The 14,504-nt window shown below is 38.2% G+C and overlaps 3 protein-coding genes across 6 annotated transcripts in view; 1 reads left to right on the top strand and 2 right to left on the bottom strand.

Annotated features, from left to right (window-relative positions):
- Positions 1–2,707, top strand: part of slc29a3 (solute carrier family 29 (equilibrative nucleoside transporter), member 3) — a 10,559-nt gene extending 7,852 nt beyond the window's left edge. For all 3 annotated transcript variants that reach the window (XM_015402883.1, XM_015402884.1, XM_015402885.1), the window contains 2 exons: positions 1,500–1,662; positions 1,789–2,707. In XM_015402883.1, coding sequence (XP_015258369.1) covers positions 1,500–1,662; positions 1,789–2,398 — 773 coding nt within the window. In that variant the 3' untranslated portion in view covers positions 2,399–2,707. The remainder of the gene's footprint in view (positions 1–1,499; positions 1,663–1,788) is intronic.
- A 418-nt stretch (positions 2,708–3,125) lies between these two features.
- On the bottom strand, positions 3,126–10,771 carry psap (prosaposin). Of its 2 annotated transcripts, XM_015402896.1 has the most exons (15): positions 10,615–10,771; positions 7,975–8,108; positions 7,795–7,869; positions 7,578–7,703; positions 7,049–7,264; positions 6,820–6,963; positions 6,674–6,730; positions 6,399–6,404; positions 5,057–5,212; positions 4,875–4,967; positions 4,605–4,788; positions 4,332–4,495; positions 4,182–4,262; positions 3,963–4,070; positions 3,126–3,711 (listed from the first exon to the last, which is right to left on the bottom strand). In XM_015402896.1, the coding sequence occupies exons 1-15, from the start codon at positions 10,646–10,648 to the stop codon at positions 3,676–3,678; spliced, it is 1,614 nt and encodes a 537-aa protein (XP_015258382.1). In that variant the 5' UTR covers positions 10,649–10,771; the 3' UTR covers positions 3,126–3,675. The 2 variants fall into 2 exon arrangements, with proteins under 2 accessions (XP_015258382.1, XP_015258384.1); XM_015402898.1 differs by lacking the exon at positions 6,399–6,404.
- Positions 10,772–12,888: 2,117 nt separating this feature from the next.
- Positions 12,889–14,504, bottom strand: part of mrps6 (mitochondrial ribosomal protein S6) — a 2,238-nt gene continuing 622 nt past the window's right edge. The window contains exon 2 of the mRNA XM_015402888.1: positions 12,889–13,004. The gene's annotated coding sequence lies outside the window, so the exon portion shown is untranslated. The remainder of the gene's footprint in view (positions 13,005–14,504) is intronic.

Raw genomic sequence — 14,504 nt, 5'->3', positions numbered from 1 at the left:
ATCTCATAAAGGTTTTTACTCTTCTGCACGGTTTACATGTTTGATGACTGAAACAGAAAACAGATTAACCAAATAACTATAGTATAAGTACTGCAATAACTATTTACAAACTTATAGGGAATTGAAGCTTTGAATAATTATTATATTTAGTTATTTCTCATATCTCTTCAACCCCACTCAGTTTATTCAACTGAAATCTTTCACATCGCACCCTTCCCCTGTCACTTCTGGTGTTCCTCAAGGCTCAGTTCTTGGCCCCCTCCTCTTCATCACCTACCTCCTTCCCCTTGGCAGTATTTTTCGGAAATTGAACATTCATTTTCACTGTTATGCGGATGACACCCAGTTTTATTTATCCAGTAAACCCACTTCCTCACTCCCCCCCTTGTCCTTTACTAACTGCCTACTTGAAATTAAAGACTGGTTCACCTCAAACTTCCTTAAACTAAACAGTGATAAAACAGAACTCCTCCTCGTTGCCACTAAATCCACCTTATCCAAAATCAAAAGTTTCTCACTACCCATTGACAACTCCTTGGTCTCCCCCTCCCCTCAGGTCAAGAGTCTGGGTGTGATCCTTGACTCCTCCCTCTCCTTTCAGTCTCACATAAACAAAATTACCAGATCTGCATACTTTCACCTTTGCAACATTAACCGTCTCCGTTCCTCCCTCACCACTCACACCACCTCTGTCCTTATCCACAGCCTCATCACCTCCTGTCTTGATTATTGTAATTCTCTTCTTTTCGGTCTCCCTCATAAATCTCTCCATAAACTTCAACTTCTTCAGAACTCAGCTGCTCGTGTCATCACAAGAACTCCCTCCTTTCATCATATTTCCCCTGTCCTTCACCAACTCCATTGGCTCCCAGTCCAATTCAGAATTCAGAAAATCCTTCTCTATACTTTCAAAGCCATCCATAACCTTGCTCTTTCATATCTGTCAGACCTCCTTCACATTGCCACCTCCTCCCGCTCCCTTAGATCCTCCTCCTCCATCCACCTCACTGTACCCCTAGCTCAACTTGTCACCATCTCTTGTCATCTCTCATCTCTGGAACTCACTTCTTCCCGACCTCCGCAGTATTGACTCTCTACCCTTATTCAAAGCCAGACTCAAAACCCATCTGTTCCAGCTCGTTTATCTGTGAATACACTGCTCTTTTCCCTATCCATAGTTGTTTTTATGTTCCTATATTTGTATTTTTGTATTTTCATCTTTATTTTTATTTATTTTTTGTATTTTCTGCAAAGTGACCTTGAGAGTCCAGAAAGGCGCTGTTAATAAAATGTATTATTACTATTATTTGAACTATTTAAACTTTTTTTTTCCAAGTTGTTTTTAGATAGTAACAAAATGTTTTTTTTTTTATCAACCATATATTGGTACTTTTATCTGTATATTTAATACTTATTTTCACTTATTGCTGTTTATATTTTTTTTGTTCAAATGTAAACAGAGCTGCTTTTGTACACAAATGTCTGTTTTGTGGTTCTAGGCCAGGCCATGGGGGGGACCTTAACTGCGGTAGCATCAATAGTGACCCTAAGTGTGGCTGAGGATGTGACCAGCAACGCTCTGGCCTATTTCCTGACTGCAGACGTCTTTATCCTCATCTGCATCACCTCCTATTTGCTTTTGCCCAAATTTGCATATTCAAGGTAAAAAGATCCAAATATTTCTTCTTGCTAAACTTTTTTTTTTCTTCCCTCCCATGTTTGGAAATGTTAATGTTCTTTAACTTGTGGAAAAATCAGTGAAATAAAATCTCCCATCTCTTCTGTCAGACACTACATGCTGGGGAAGAGCTGCGCCAGGCCCGGGTCGCTCACTGAGGACCACGCCGCTACAGTCCCTCCGCTGCAGCCCATCATCAGAAAGGCTGGGATACTTGGCTTTTGCGTCTTCTATGTTTTCTTCATCACAATCTCTGTATTCCCCACCATCTCATCGGGGATCCAGTCTGTGAACGCAGACAGCGGCAGCCCCTGGACGACAACGTACTTCGTACCTCTGACCAGTTTCCTCCTTTATAATTTAGCAGACTTCTGTGGCAGGCAGGCGACGGCCTGGGTGCAGATCCCCGGTCCCACCAGCAGAGTCCTGCCCGCTCTGGTGCTGTGTCGCTCTGTGATGGTGCCACTCCTCATGTTCTGTAACTACCAGCCACGGGGCCATCTTCATACGGTGCTGTTCCCTAGTGATGTGTACCCTGTGATCTTTAACTGCCTGTTAGGTCTCTCTAATGGATACCTGGGCACGCTGCCTATGATCTATGGACCAAAGGTGGTTCCCCGGGAGCTGGCAGAAGCTACAGGAGTGGTCATGTCATTCTTTCTCTCTCTGGGACTAGCTGTTGGATCTCTATCTTCTGTTCTCATTGTGCACAATATCTGAACTGGTGGTAATTTAAACTTTGTAGTGAGGGAACACTACAGCCTGTGTGCAATCAAGCATTTTATTTCCACTGAACCAAAGTGTTGCTCCCCCCCCCATATCTCATAGTTTCAAATATAGTCTGTGCCAATTCTCAGGAGAGAATCCTCTTTGTACCTTTACATATTGGGAGGCAATATCTTCAGGATTAATTAATCAGATATGGTGGTACGTCACTTTAAATACTTGAAAATGAATTTATATCCAAATATACGGTACCCAATGTAAAAAAAAAACATTTGTAAATTCTGCAAAGAAATAAATTTGTTTTCTACAGTAAGCTGGTTTGGATCAGGTCTGTAGGGTTCCATGCTCTCACTATAAGCTCTGTACACAAGTCTAAGGTCAGGACAGATGCTTTTCCAAAACACTTTGAAATGAGTAAAAGTGGCTTTAGAACAAACTTCTATCCCTGAAGGGGAAATCTGTGCAGGTCAGAAGAGCAATTTGGATTCAAGTACACCAAGCTAAAAGCAGTAGAATATATAAAGATGTGGTGAGAGACCCAGGTATATTTGATCTAAGCTCTGCACTGGTGCAATTAGGTACTTTAAAGTCGTTTTTCCTACAAAATGTCAGATATTAGTCATTGCAATAATTGCAGCCTCATTTAAAAAAGAAAAAAAAGTTTAAAAATGTTACCATGAATATCTTTTACTAAAAAAGCAAAGAGAGAGGAGGCAGCAGGTAGGTTTGGAATCACTTTAATTGTCAAACTCACAAATTAACTGACAACCAGTTGCTTAAAACAGATTTGAGATTGTGTGCATTGGAGAAACATGTAAATCAAAGGTGCAAACATTGGGAGGAAGTCCCCCGATCAGCCCCTATAAAACAAAACCAAGATCCTCAAAGATCACATGTACACACTGCTAAAATAAGGACAAGCCAGAAACAAACTGGTTTGCAGATGCATTCAGTTTGGTTTAGAAAGGGGGAGGGGCTAGTTTAATTTGACATGTGAAGCAGGCCATACAGAATATAGAAACTAGTACAAAACTCAGAGGCCAAGTTTAAGGCCAACATACATAATCACCCCCCCCATCCACAACTTCAAACCCCTTTCCAAGTCCCAAACTTGAGAACAAACAAATAGTCCCAGTCCCTTTCCACCATGCCATCATTGAAATCATAAAGTTAATTTTGTCACATCACAGCAGTTTTAGCCTATTAGACATGGATTAATAGTGGAAAGCAGCACTACAGTGATTTTATTTCCCTACAGGTCAGTTTTTTCTTTACACCCACACATGGCGCCTGCAGTGAGCCACAGCCTGGAAGACAGAAGAGCAGGTTTAGATGGATGTCCTAAAGACAAAAACACTACAAGCTCTAAAATGCAGTGCAACAAACCTTCACTGAGGTTTAGTGATTTTTTTTTTAGTACAAGAGTAGAAAATAAAGCATTTATAGGAAGTCAATTAAGCTCATATCATCCCGTTTTAAACTAAAGTGTCAAGAATGAAAAGTTTAAATCTGCCCCACTAATACAAGTCATTTATGATGTAAGGACTTGTGTACTCACATTGCACTCTGTAGCTGTTTCCATGTTCTTGCACCAGTATCCAGGTCCCCAAGAGCACCTCTCTGTTCCCAGCAGCTTCCGCTCAGCCTCAGGACAAGCTCCCAATTTCTGCAACACAGATCAGACTTGCCATTTAGATACAAATCCATGACATCCAGAGGAAATCTGCCTCAGAATAAATCTACAAAAACTAAAATTCATATGAGCTTTTGCACTTACTGTGCAAACGAAGTCTGGGTCTAGCATCTGGAGCAACAGTTGGACAAGCATCGGCTCATACTGCTCCACCAGCTGGTCACACTAAAAAAGCTCTGGATGTTAGATGCCTGATTTAAGGAAATGTTAAAGACTATAGGAGATGTGACTTACCTCAGTCCTGTAAGCGTCGGGAAGGAAGCTGCATACTTTCTTCACAGCTTCTTCAATCTCTACCTCTGTGGCGTTCTTCTGCAGGATGCCATCGATGTAACTCACCGCCATCTTGCACACATCACAGTAGCCGCCAACCTTAAAACGAGTCTGATCCAGGGCAACTGAGGAGATTAAACAGTTTATTTGCACAAGTTGAACAGCTTTGAGCACTGCATTGCACAACTCCACGGTTTAAATGAAAATAGAGTGGATTTTAAAGCTGTGATTTACCAACAAATGCCCGGCTGGCATCGTTGCAGAGTCCCAGCATTGTGCAAACAGTCTTTGGGTCAGCCTGCTGCACCAGCAGCTCAATGATGGCCTGGCCGTACGTTTCAATCAGGTCTTTGCACTGAGCGGTCAGAGAGGAGGGCAGCAACGTGCACACCTTCTCCACAGCCTGAACGACCTCCTCCTGCCGTTACATACAAGGATCAGACGGATGCCAGGAAAAGCAGCACTGATGGTTTTAAATCACTAGAACCTGTCAAAGGTCCCCACCTCTGTTGTATGATCCTCCAGCATGGACTCCAGCTGCTTCATCACAAACTCGCAGATGGCACAAGTTCCAGACTCACGGACACGCACCATTGGCTGAAACAAGAATTAGGCAGCGTTTAATCATGCAGGACGAGTTATTTCTGATAATAAGACTCCCTTAAAACATGGCTTCCAACACCTACCTTGGAAACTGCAGGCTCAAGTTTGGTAGCAGGGAAAACCTTAGCCATTATAGTTTTGGCAGCAGGGACGGTCTTGGCAGCCTGAAGGTTCAACATGGGGACAGACTTCTTCATGGCAGCACAGAAACCGGCAAGAGTACAGATCTCCTTTGGTTGCTGGGGACAGAAAAGGACCATTAGCTTAGAATAGGTTACCCTAGCTTATGTGGTTAGAGTGAGCACGTCGTACAGCACTGCCAGTCATGCACTATGCACACGTTAGGCCACAACACGGTCAAACCAGCCAATAGGGTTTACAACAGGAGAACCAGCTAAAACACAGTAACCCTGAGGCCACCACCACTCCTGTTTTATAGGAGGAAAGTGTATCTCAGCCCAATATGCCAACTACTGCCAAGATGCAAATAGGAGCATCTCAATAAACTCGATCAAGAGGATAAAATAAATGCTAAGATTGTGCTATATAGATGTTATTCCCATTTATGGCTTACAGCTAATTAAAACCCAAAACTCAGTTTCCCAAAAAGTCCAAATGTTAAAGAAAACCCAGAAACAGCTTTGGGAATGTCACAACCTGCACCAAAAGACAGCCATTAAAGACCATTATAGCTGGCTGCTCAGAGAGCCATATAAAAGCAATGGAAAGTTTAACAGAAGGGAGAAAAAAAAAAAGGTTTAAACTTTCTATGCAAGAGTTTGAAAATGTTTCCTCCAGCTGGATTCTGTACTAACTGTCCTGCTCTTCTAATTGACACTCTAGATTTTGGAATATTTCTACACCTTTAACTGTTGATGCAGATAAAAATGTTCCTAACTGCTCAAGAATTTAATGAAAGCCTCTTCAGCATCAGATTTTTTTCTCCCTATTTTGACACTCCAAAGATCAGAATCTTTACAGAGAGTTTGGGCTTCTTGCCTCATTTCAGACAAACGAGCTCAATGCTATGCCACGTTAACAGTAATGTGTGCAACAAATACAGAAGCCATACGCTGCCCAATATTCCAACTGAGAATTTTTTGGGATTTTCGAATCAGCTGCAATCTGTCAAAGTTATCAAATACATCTATACGACAACAGCTTCACATTTTTATATTCAATGTTAACAGAGATGCCCCTGTGAGTTGCATGCGTGTGTAAATTGAAGCTTTTAGTCTGCTCACTTTATGCAACGCTCCTACAAAGACTCAAGTGTGGTGAATAGCCCAAAGCTAAAACCATTTCAAGGGTGTGAGGTTACCATTCCCATGCATCAGTGGCAGGCATGTAGTGCTTGGGTGGATTTCACAACAGCAAGAAGCACTAAGGATTTAAAGACTAAAGGCTGAACACAGAATGACCTACCTGGTCCTGGGAGCAGCAAATGAACCCAGGGTAAAAATAGGGAAAAGAACAGAATGACATGGATAAATGCAAATGGTGAACAGAAGCAAAATTAAATACAAACAAAAGAGGCTTTTGGGAGCATTTCATACAGTGAAAAGTGCTGCTGAAGTCAACATGGGCTCAGCAGCAAAAACAAAGGATCAGCCATTAGTACTCAGGTTTAGGCATTAGATCCATGTTACAGCCTGGCTTAAAGAGACCGAGAGGGGACTCTAGACACCTAGAGGACTCACCATGGACATGAGCTGCTGCACAACAACAGGTCCGTACTGCCCAACATACTGCTTACACTGCAATGAGAAATGGTAGGTAAACAATAAATAAAAACATCTCCACAGGAATTTGATTGATCTGAATTCTGTGCATAACAAGTCTTTACCATATCAGACAGGCCTGGTCCCAACAGGTCGCACTGGTTCTCAATGTTCTGAATCAGGGAGTCGATGAAAGAGGTGTTGGCTTTAGCTTCTGCCTGAGCATCAGTGAGGAACTTGATGCAGTCCTGACACACCTCATCACCATCCTACAAAAAAAAAAAAAAAAAGAAATATTTAAATAAAAAGACAGAAAAACTGGTGATATTAGATTAAAGATGTGACTAGAAGCACCTGCTCTGGAACTGCTTGTTTTGGAGTCTCCTGTTTGAGGTTCTCCTGAGGATACAGGAGCCCAGGAACATTGAGCAGGAAGGGAGCCACACGCTGGGAAAGATCCATCTGAGGGATTTCATTGGATACCAGCTCCTCCTGGGCATGAAGCTTGGCCAGAGCCATCTGCTCAGACTTGCACAAACCCATGGCGCCACACGCTACAGCAGGATCTTCCTTTAGAGACAAAAAAAAAAACACAATGTTCAGTGGTTTAAATGTATTAGTGGATGGGAAGTTTTTCCTAATTTCGATTTTTAGTTTAAAGGCTCCACAAAGGGAGCCTTGTTCCCCTTTAGATTTTAACCAACTTCCCCATCAATAGCTCCCTTTCAGCAGGACACACAGCTGCTTCTAAACCCTCCATCCAGTGCATGCCAATGACCAGATGGACTATTATTTACTCAGTCTGACAGGAATAATAAACCGACATACTACACAATAGTAGCAGAGCTAATTAAAGCATTATATTTAGATAAACATTACGCACCACTTCCCCAGTAATTATCCCAATAAGGATGGGATAGTAGCTGTCCACCATCTCTTTGCACTCAGCACTCAGACTCTGGTCAGGGATGAGCTGACATGCCTTCTCCAAGTATCCCAGAATTTCAGCCTGTGACAAAGAAGCCAAACATATCAGCCTCTGATGCTGCTTTCAAAGCTCAGCAAGGATTGAAGAACCTCTGGATTCTGTTTAACCTTACCTGAGTTGCATTATCCTTCAGCAGCTGTCCGACAACCATCAACACCTCCTTACACAGGTCACATGGTACAGATTTCTGAAGACAGACAAAACTGCTTGGTAAATATTAGAGATTACTTAATTAATATTTTTAATGCAAAAAGCAAAATATAAAAAAGAATCAGAAATTAGGAGACTTCACCATCTGGGGTTTGTTCCACACATTCTGCTGGCAGTGAGGAACAGCTCCACACAGAGATGCACTCTTTACATTTTGGCACCAGTAGGGGGGGCCGCGAGCACACTGCTCAGTGCCCAGCAGAGGCGTTCCTACAACTGAAAGAAAACAGAACACATCACCATAAACCAGAAAGCAAAGATAGGAGAAGGTTCAATTATCATAAAATAAGAACTTCCCAACAGTAAAGAAATCCATCCTTTGATTTTCGGTCATTTACAGACTTATATGGCCAGAAACTGACCGTTACTACTACACACTAAATCATAAACAACTACCAATGTAGCCTAAAACCTCAGGAACAGTTCCACTTCACAACAAGTGGAACCAATGTTGCTGTAAAATAAGATGGTTCTCACTCAGAGGGCCAAACAGGAACAGACACAGGTTTGCACTTCCATCTATATAAGGTTTAACATGAACTGGCCTTCATTTTATTTACTATGTTTATGCTCTAATCTGACAGTTATGCTAAAAAGTATACCCTTAATCTTACCCTAAAGTGAAATTATGCTACCTCTAAACTGACTTCCCAGCAAAAAAAAAAAAAAAAAAAAAAAAAAAAACAAGTGGGTGGGGGTCCACCACATAAAGACCACCCTTTTGTCCCCACACCCACAATATAAGTAAATACACCCAAATAGTACTAAATAGGCAACAAGTATACACATGTACAGTTTAGTGCATTTAAGGGGATTTCAGAAGTAAAGTTTCCAAGAGGAAGTTCAAAAGCTACTTTCAGTTATGTTATTGCTCAACCAGTGAGAGCATCAGGGAAGAGGAACCAAATGTAGATTTGACAGACCAGTGTCTAAATGGGGCCTCTGCTCCTGTAGATGTAACGCTGGGCTCAGATGCAGATTTTTTAAGAATAAAAGTAATCCATTAACGCCTCATGTTCGGTCAATCCCTTAACATGCAGTCAAATCCTGATGTTGTGCAAACCAATTGGTGTGTTCATTGCTTAAGCAAGTTTGCGTGTATGGCCTGAGGGCAAATACTTGGCAGTCAGGATTCATGAATAAAAATCAGCATGATTTGCCAATTGGATCAGTTAAATTTGATGTGGCATTAAAAATACAAACAGTAAAGCACGGTTGTAAAACTAATACTGCTTAAGAGTAATGCAGATTTTTTATATATATATATATATATATATATATATATATATATATATATATATATATATATATATATATAAATAGATTATGCTTCTAAATGCAAAAACCCAAATACAAAAATGATATCATCCCATCCTTACAGGGACTCATTCTCACTCTTTTAGTGAAGTGAAACCAATCATGTGGTAAAATACCAAAAGCACAGCTTAACACTTCCCAGTCTAATGAGGGATCTTTCCCTACAAAGAGAAGCAAGACCTGAAAGTGACATTTAGATACTGCAAAGGAAATTTTTTCCTCCTTCAACTAAATAAACTCAGAACAGCTAATCGGGATACAGACAGGACAAAATATGGACTTGACTGATGAATAAGAACTTGCAACACTGAAACTACTGATCATTCACTGCAAAGAGGCCAGAGCCCCTCCCAACCACTATTTAAGTCACATGAGCAATCAGACAAAACAAGCTGTTCTCATGCAAACCAACTGTTCAAATGACGGAAACTTTCAGCACATGCTTTAGGATTACTGTAAACTTTTTTGTAAGTGAGCAACAACAAAAAATTTGATTACTTTATGCATTTTATCAACCCACAGCTGTTCACTGCAATCAGATGACAGCAAGTTTAGCAAACAAGTAGTGGGACTGAAGAGAAAAGTTTGCAAGTTCTGTAAAACATTGACATGTTGAAGCTAGGATAGCTTAAAAAAGGCAAAAAAGTTAAATCAAATAATGCTTTATTTTAATTGAGAATAAGCACCAAATACACAGCCTTAAGCAAAATTAGAAGGCCAGAGGGCTGCTTTTGTACCGATAAGAATAGCTGTATTAAATTTAGACCCAAAAAGATTAAGATTAGTATAAACTGCCTTTTTTAAAGTTTTTTTTTCTTAGAAGTCATTTGTCACACTGAGCTATTTATATCTGAAAATTACCGGAATACCGGTTGATAAAGAGGAACATGCCAGCTAAAGGTACTCAAAACAGAAAAGAACTCTGAAAAAACATATATATATATATATATATTCAAATATATAGAAAGGCTAGTGAAAAATACTAAATTAAAAATTAAGCCCTAATATTTAAAAAGGAAACAAAAAATAAACCCAGTTGTGAAACCGTTAGCTAGCTAGCTTAGCTACATTGGCTAGCAGGCTAATATTAGCTAAACACTTACAGCATATACCTCAAAAAACATTTTGTCTTATAACTAGCTATGACTCGTTTTATATTTTCAGACGAAGCGATAGATTAATCATTGACTGGTGTCTCATATAAAAAAAAAAAAACACCACTGATATAACGAGCCTTTGCCCTCCATGCTAACTTGTTTACAAAAACAGCGACTCATGAAAAACTTCCGCGTCCTGAAAAAGATCCGCACTAAGTTACACAATCAGAGAGCAGCTACCGTGGCCTGACAAAAGAAACACAAAAAAGATTAAAACAACCGTGAAGTGTATCTAACGTCACCATTACCTGAGGACACGAAGAGCAGAGTTAATACCAGCATGACTGCGATGTTTCCAAGTGGACTGTAGAGGAGGAAGGTGGAAACTACCGAGCGGAGCGGCGTGATAATGCTTTTATTTCAGCTCTCTGTCAGCTGACTGCCCTCATGTGATTCTCCGTCAGCGATTCATCAGCACAGTATCAAAGGTCATCGCTTCAAGACTTTAAAGCCATTTTTTGAAGCCATTTTTAAGGGATATTACTTTTACCAAGCTCCGTAATTGATTATTCCCGTTAAAGTGCCTTATTCTTATAATTTGCATGCTTTATCAACACATCATGTTACCTTTACCTTAACAATTAAAATCATAATCTTACCCCAATTGCATATATAATTTCAATGTTAATTACAAATTTTAAAACTGAAATGCAAAAAACATTGATTTCAGCGGTTTTTAATTTTTAACATTGTGTGTAGGGTATGGTCTCCCGCCCACTTGTTCCTACTATGAAACTATAAAGGTATTTCTATTTTTATAAAATGTTAAATTCCTTTCTAAACAATAAATTAATTACTTTTTAATGCAGTTGATTTAAAAGTGGTTGATCAGTCTATCTGAATTTAATATGCTTCTTTTGAAGTAATAATCATCAGATTAAGAGTGGGTCATCCTATTTAAATGACAATTTATATTTAATAGGGAGGAAAAATGATGATAAATGTGAAGGATGTGGAAAAAAAGATTGTAGAACATGTACTGATTGACTAAAACTTATGAACATGAAAAGGAGAGAAATTGAGAAGGATGGTTGGAAGGACAGTCAAAAAATGGAGAATACATGGAAATGAAGGAAATATAAAGGATATTCATGGATTAAGGAAAGCATTATTTATCTACAGAATACAAAATTAAAAATTTTTTATTTGTAATATTGCTACATACTAGTGTACAGTAGGTGGCGCTATGCACCTTAAAGTTGCTTGCGATCCACCATAATGGAAAAGAAGAATATGCTTTTTTTTTTTTTTTTTTTCCTCATTGGCCTCTTCTAGGTCATTTTGTTGCCATGGTGCCCAGGAGCACCGCTGATGAGGAGCAGGTGTGTTCAATCAGTTTTCCTGGGAAATTAAACAGGTGAGAGCTTTATTTATTTAACTGTGTGTGTAAATAAAGTGTGATTTTTCTCTGATGGTAGAAAATGAATTACTTCCCAAGGTTTTCAGAAATGCAAATGATTTTAATCTGCCCTTAAACCAGGAATGTCAGAATTCAGTCCTGAATCCTGACCTTCTGCGTCTCTGCTTTAACACACCTGTATCAAATAATTACCAATTTGCAAGACTTTGAAGAACTTGATTTAACATGAGGAGGTAATATATCTGTTTGTTGGGTTATCTCTATATGAGCCCTTCAGGGCTTGAGTTTGATGTCCCTCCCTTAACCCATAAATATAATCATGCATTGATTTTTATTTTTGCTTTGAAGATAACACATTAAGAAAGCATTCACTTGATTATTTACTGAATTTTGGCTGCTTTTTCTCTTTGTTACATTAACAGATTTTTTTTATATAACTGTTTGATTTTATCTATTTTTTGTGATGCTTTATTGTGCGATTCTTTTTAAATGGTATTATTAGCTTATTCACTGTAAATATCTGCGGTCAGAACGTTGTTTTAAATATACTATATATACACACTTTGGTTTACTGTAATCTTGCCTTTCTTGCAGAAAAACTCAAATATTGACCAGAAAATATGCACAACTTTTAGTTTGTCTCTTTTTATTAAGAAATTCTCTTACTTCTGACAGATGGAAACTAAAATATTTGCAGTAAAAGTTAAATTCCCTTGAATTTTTTATTTGGCAAAAAAACAAAGCATTGTTTTTCAGTGTTTTGAGTCTGAATGATAAACCATGTTTTTTTTTATATCGATGGAAAGGCAAACTTCACTCAAAAGACAACTTGAATGGATCAGTTGTCTAAGTTGTGGCTTTCAAGTTTAACAGCTGCACTGCGGCTTTCTTTAAAAAGCAAACCATGCTTTAAACAAAATAAGTAATCTCGTGGCTTTCTGGAGGAGACCCAGAGCCAGTTTTAGGTAATTTTTTACCAGCAGTCATCAATCGTGGATGTCTAACACCCACTTTCAGAAAGAAATAAAAATAAATGCCAACACCATGTCAAATCTGTGTGTGGAATAAAAGCACGAACAGAGCGTTGCTATCACATGACTATAAAAGATCCCATGACTCAAACTGTCTCTAAGCTGCAACAACAAAAAATTAATAAAACACGTTTGCCAAAAAGTAAATAGTCATTTATTATTGCATTTTACACAACATCACATCCATCAGCAATGGGAGGTCAGTGAGGGAAGTAGAACTGTGGTCTGTCCGGATGAGCAGTGAAGCCTGTGAAACAAATGACAGTGTAAGTTTACAGCACAGAAAGGTTTCTACATAAACACATTTATACAGCTGTGCCAAAAAGTAAGTCATGTGCAAGAATCTCACACCTCTAAACCAGAGCATATTTAGTAACATACATATCCTAAACTATTCAACTGCAACATATGGCAGCAAATCATGATAATCAGATGATAAACTTTTTTTAAACCAATCATGAGCTGACATGTTTGCTATGAACCAATGAGCGATAGTACTAGGCAGAATATTAAAAAAAAATGCAGAGAATAAGCTGAGGAGAAGTGGAGTTTATCACTGGGAGAAACATAGGTTCCATTATGTTTGAATTAAAAAGGAAGCATCTTTTTGCAGAAGAGAGACTTCGGTTTGATAGAGATGAGATCAAGTGTGGTTAGTGAGAAACAGGAAGTTACATTGATATTCATGAATGTTTAAAAAAATATATATATATATAATTTATGTATATAAATAGTTGAATAAGTTTTATGCTTGCTTGAATCAGTGTTGCTATCTGATCACTGTGTGACACGAAACAAAATAAAAACACTTTTTATGATGGAAAAATCAAGGTGTAAAATGTATCTGTTTAAATTTGTGTAATGTAATAAAAAATACCTTGTTTATTTTTAAAGAATATTTTCAATCTTATATTGAGATGTGTATTTTTTTCCCCCCTTCTTCATCATCCAGGAGCACCTTTTATTTTTACTTTAATTGTCTGACCATGTGTTGTAAGCTTTTATTTTCGGCATATTATAGCACGTAAGCTTTTTACTGTATTTGTTTGCTTAAATAAAAAGTTGGAAGAGCTCATCAGAAACATTCAAGGCCTTTTATACAGAAAGATTATGGCCAATCTGATTCTCATGTTGACTTAAAAGGCTTTTAAATTTCAACAGAACCTGACTTTCAATCCAGAAAAAGCAAGTATGGATCTTTATATTTTGCTGTTAGAAGAACAGTTCTGGGAGAGAAGGATATAAATATTTACTAGGACTCAAAATTGAGATTTGAAAAAAAAAAAAAAATGTTTATTTTACTGCTATTTTATTTTTATATTTATTTTAATCCAAGGATTAAATGTAACAACTATTTACCATAAAAGAGAGAGAATGAGCTACACATTTATTGAAAGAGGTGGTTGTTTTAATCTTAAAGAAAAGGGGGATGACAAGATTATCCCTCATTTCTACCTCAAAGTGTATGTCTATAAACTCTACCTGACTTTAGCTAAACTAAATAAAATATGCAAGCATAGAAACAGCTTGCTCTTAAATTCAAAATATAGGCTTTTTTTTTTTACAAAAATATCATCCTGCAAACAAGATTATGATTTAGCAATTATTAAAAAAATTAGCTAAATTATGCTAATTTCCTTTTTTCCCAGTTTGCAACCCCATAATTCTTGCAGAAATTTTTTTTATTGATTATTTCCATTTTACTTGTATGTGTGTGTGTATATATATATATATATATATATATATA

Source organism: Cyprinodon variegatus, unplaced genomic scaffold (genome assembly GCF_000732505.1).
Source record: "Cyprinodon variegatus isolate N-32 unplaced genomic scaffold, C_variegatus-1.0 Scaffold1406, whole genome shotgun sequence".
In the NCBI taxonomy this organism is placed as follows: domain Eukaryota; kingdom Metazoa; phylum Chordata; class Actinopteri; order Cyprinodontiformes; family Cyprinodontidae; genus Cyprinodon; species Cyprinodon variegatus.
The sequence above is the reverse complement of the archived record's forward strand: the minus strand, read 5'-3'. Positions and strand labels throughout refer to the sequence as shown.

What these genes read in the sequence shown, in the direction of transcription:
- psap (XM_015402896.1), bottom strand. Translation starts at nt 10,648, where the DNA reads ATGCTGGTATTAACTCTGCTCTTCGTGTCCTCAG. An exon ending in TCTGCTCTTCGTGTCCTCAG is followed by an intron (nt 8,109 to 10,614) that starts GTAATGGTGACG and finishes GTTTTCTTTCAG; the next exon opens with TTGTAGGAACGCCTCTGCTG. An exon ending in GGATAATTACTGGGGAAGTG is followed by an intron (nt 7,265 to 7,577) that starts GTGCGTAATGTT and finishes TTGTCTCTAAAG; the next exon opens with GAAGATCCTGCTGTAGCGTG.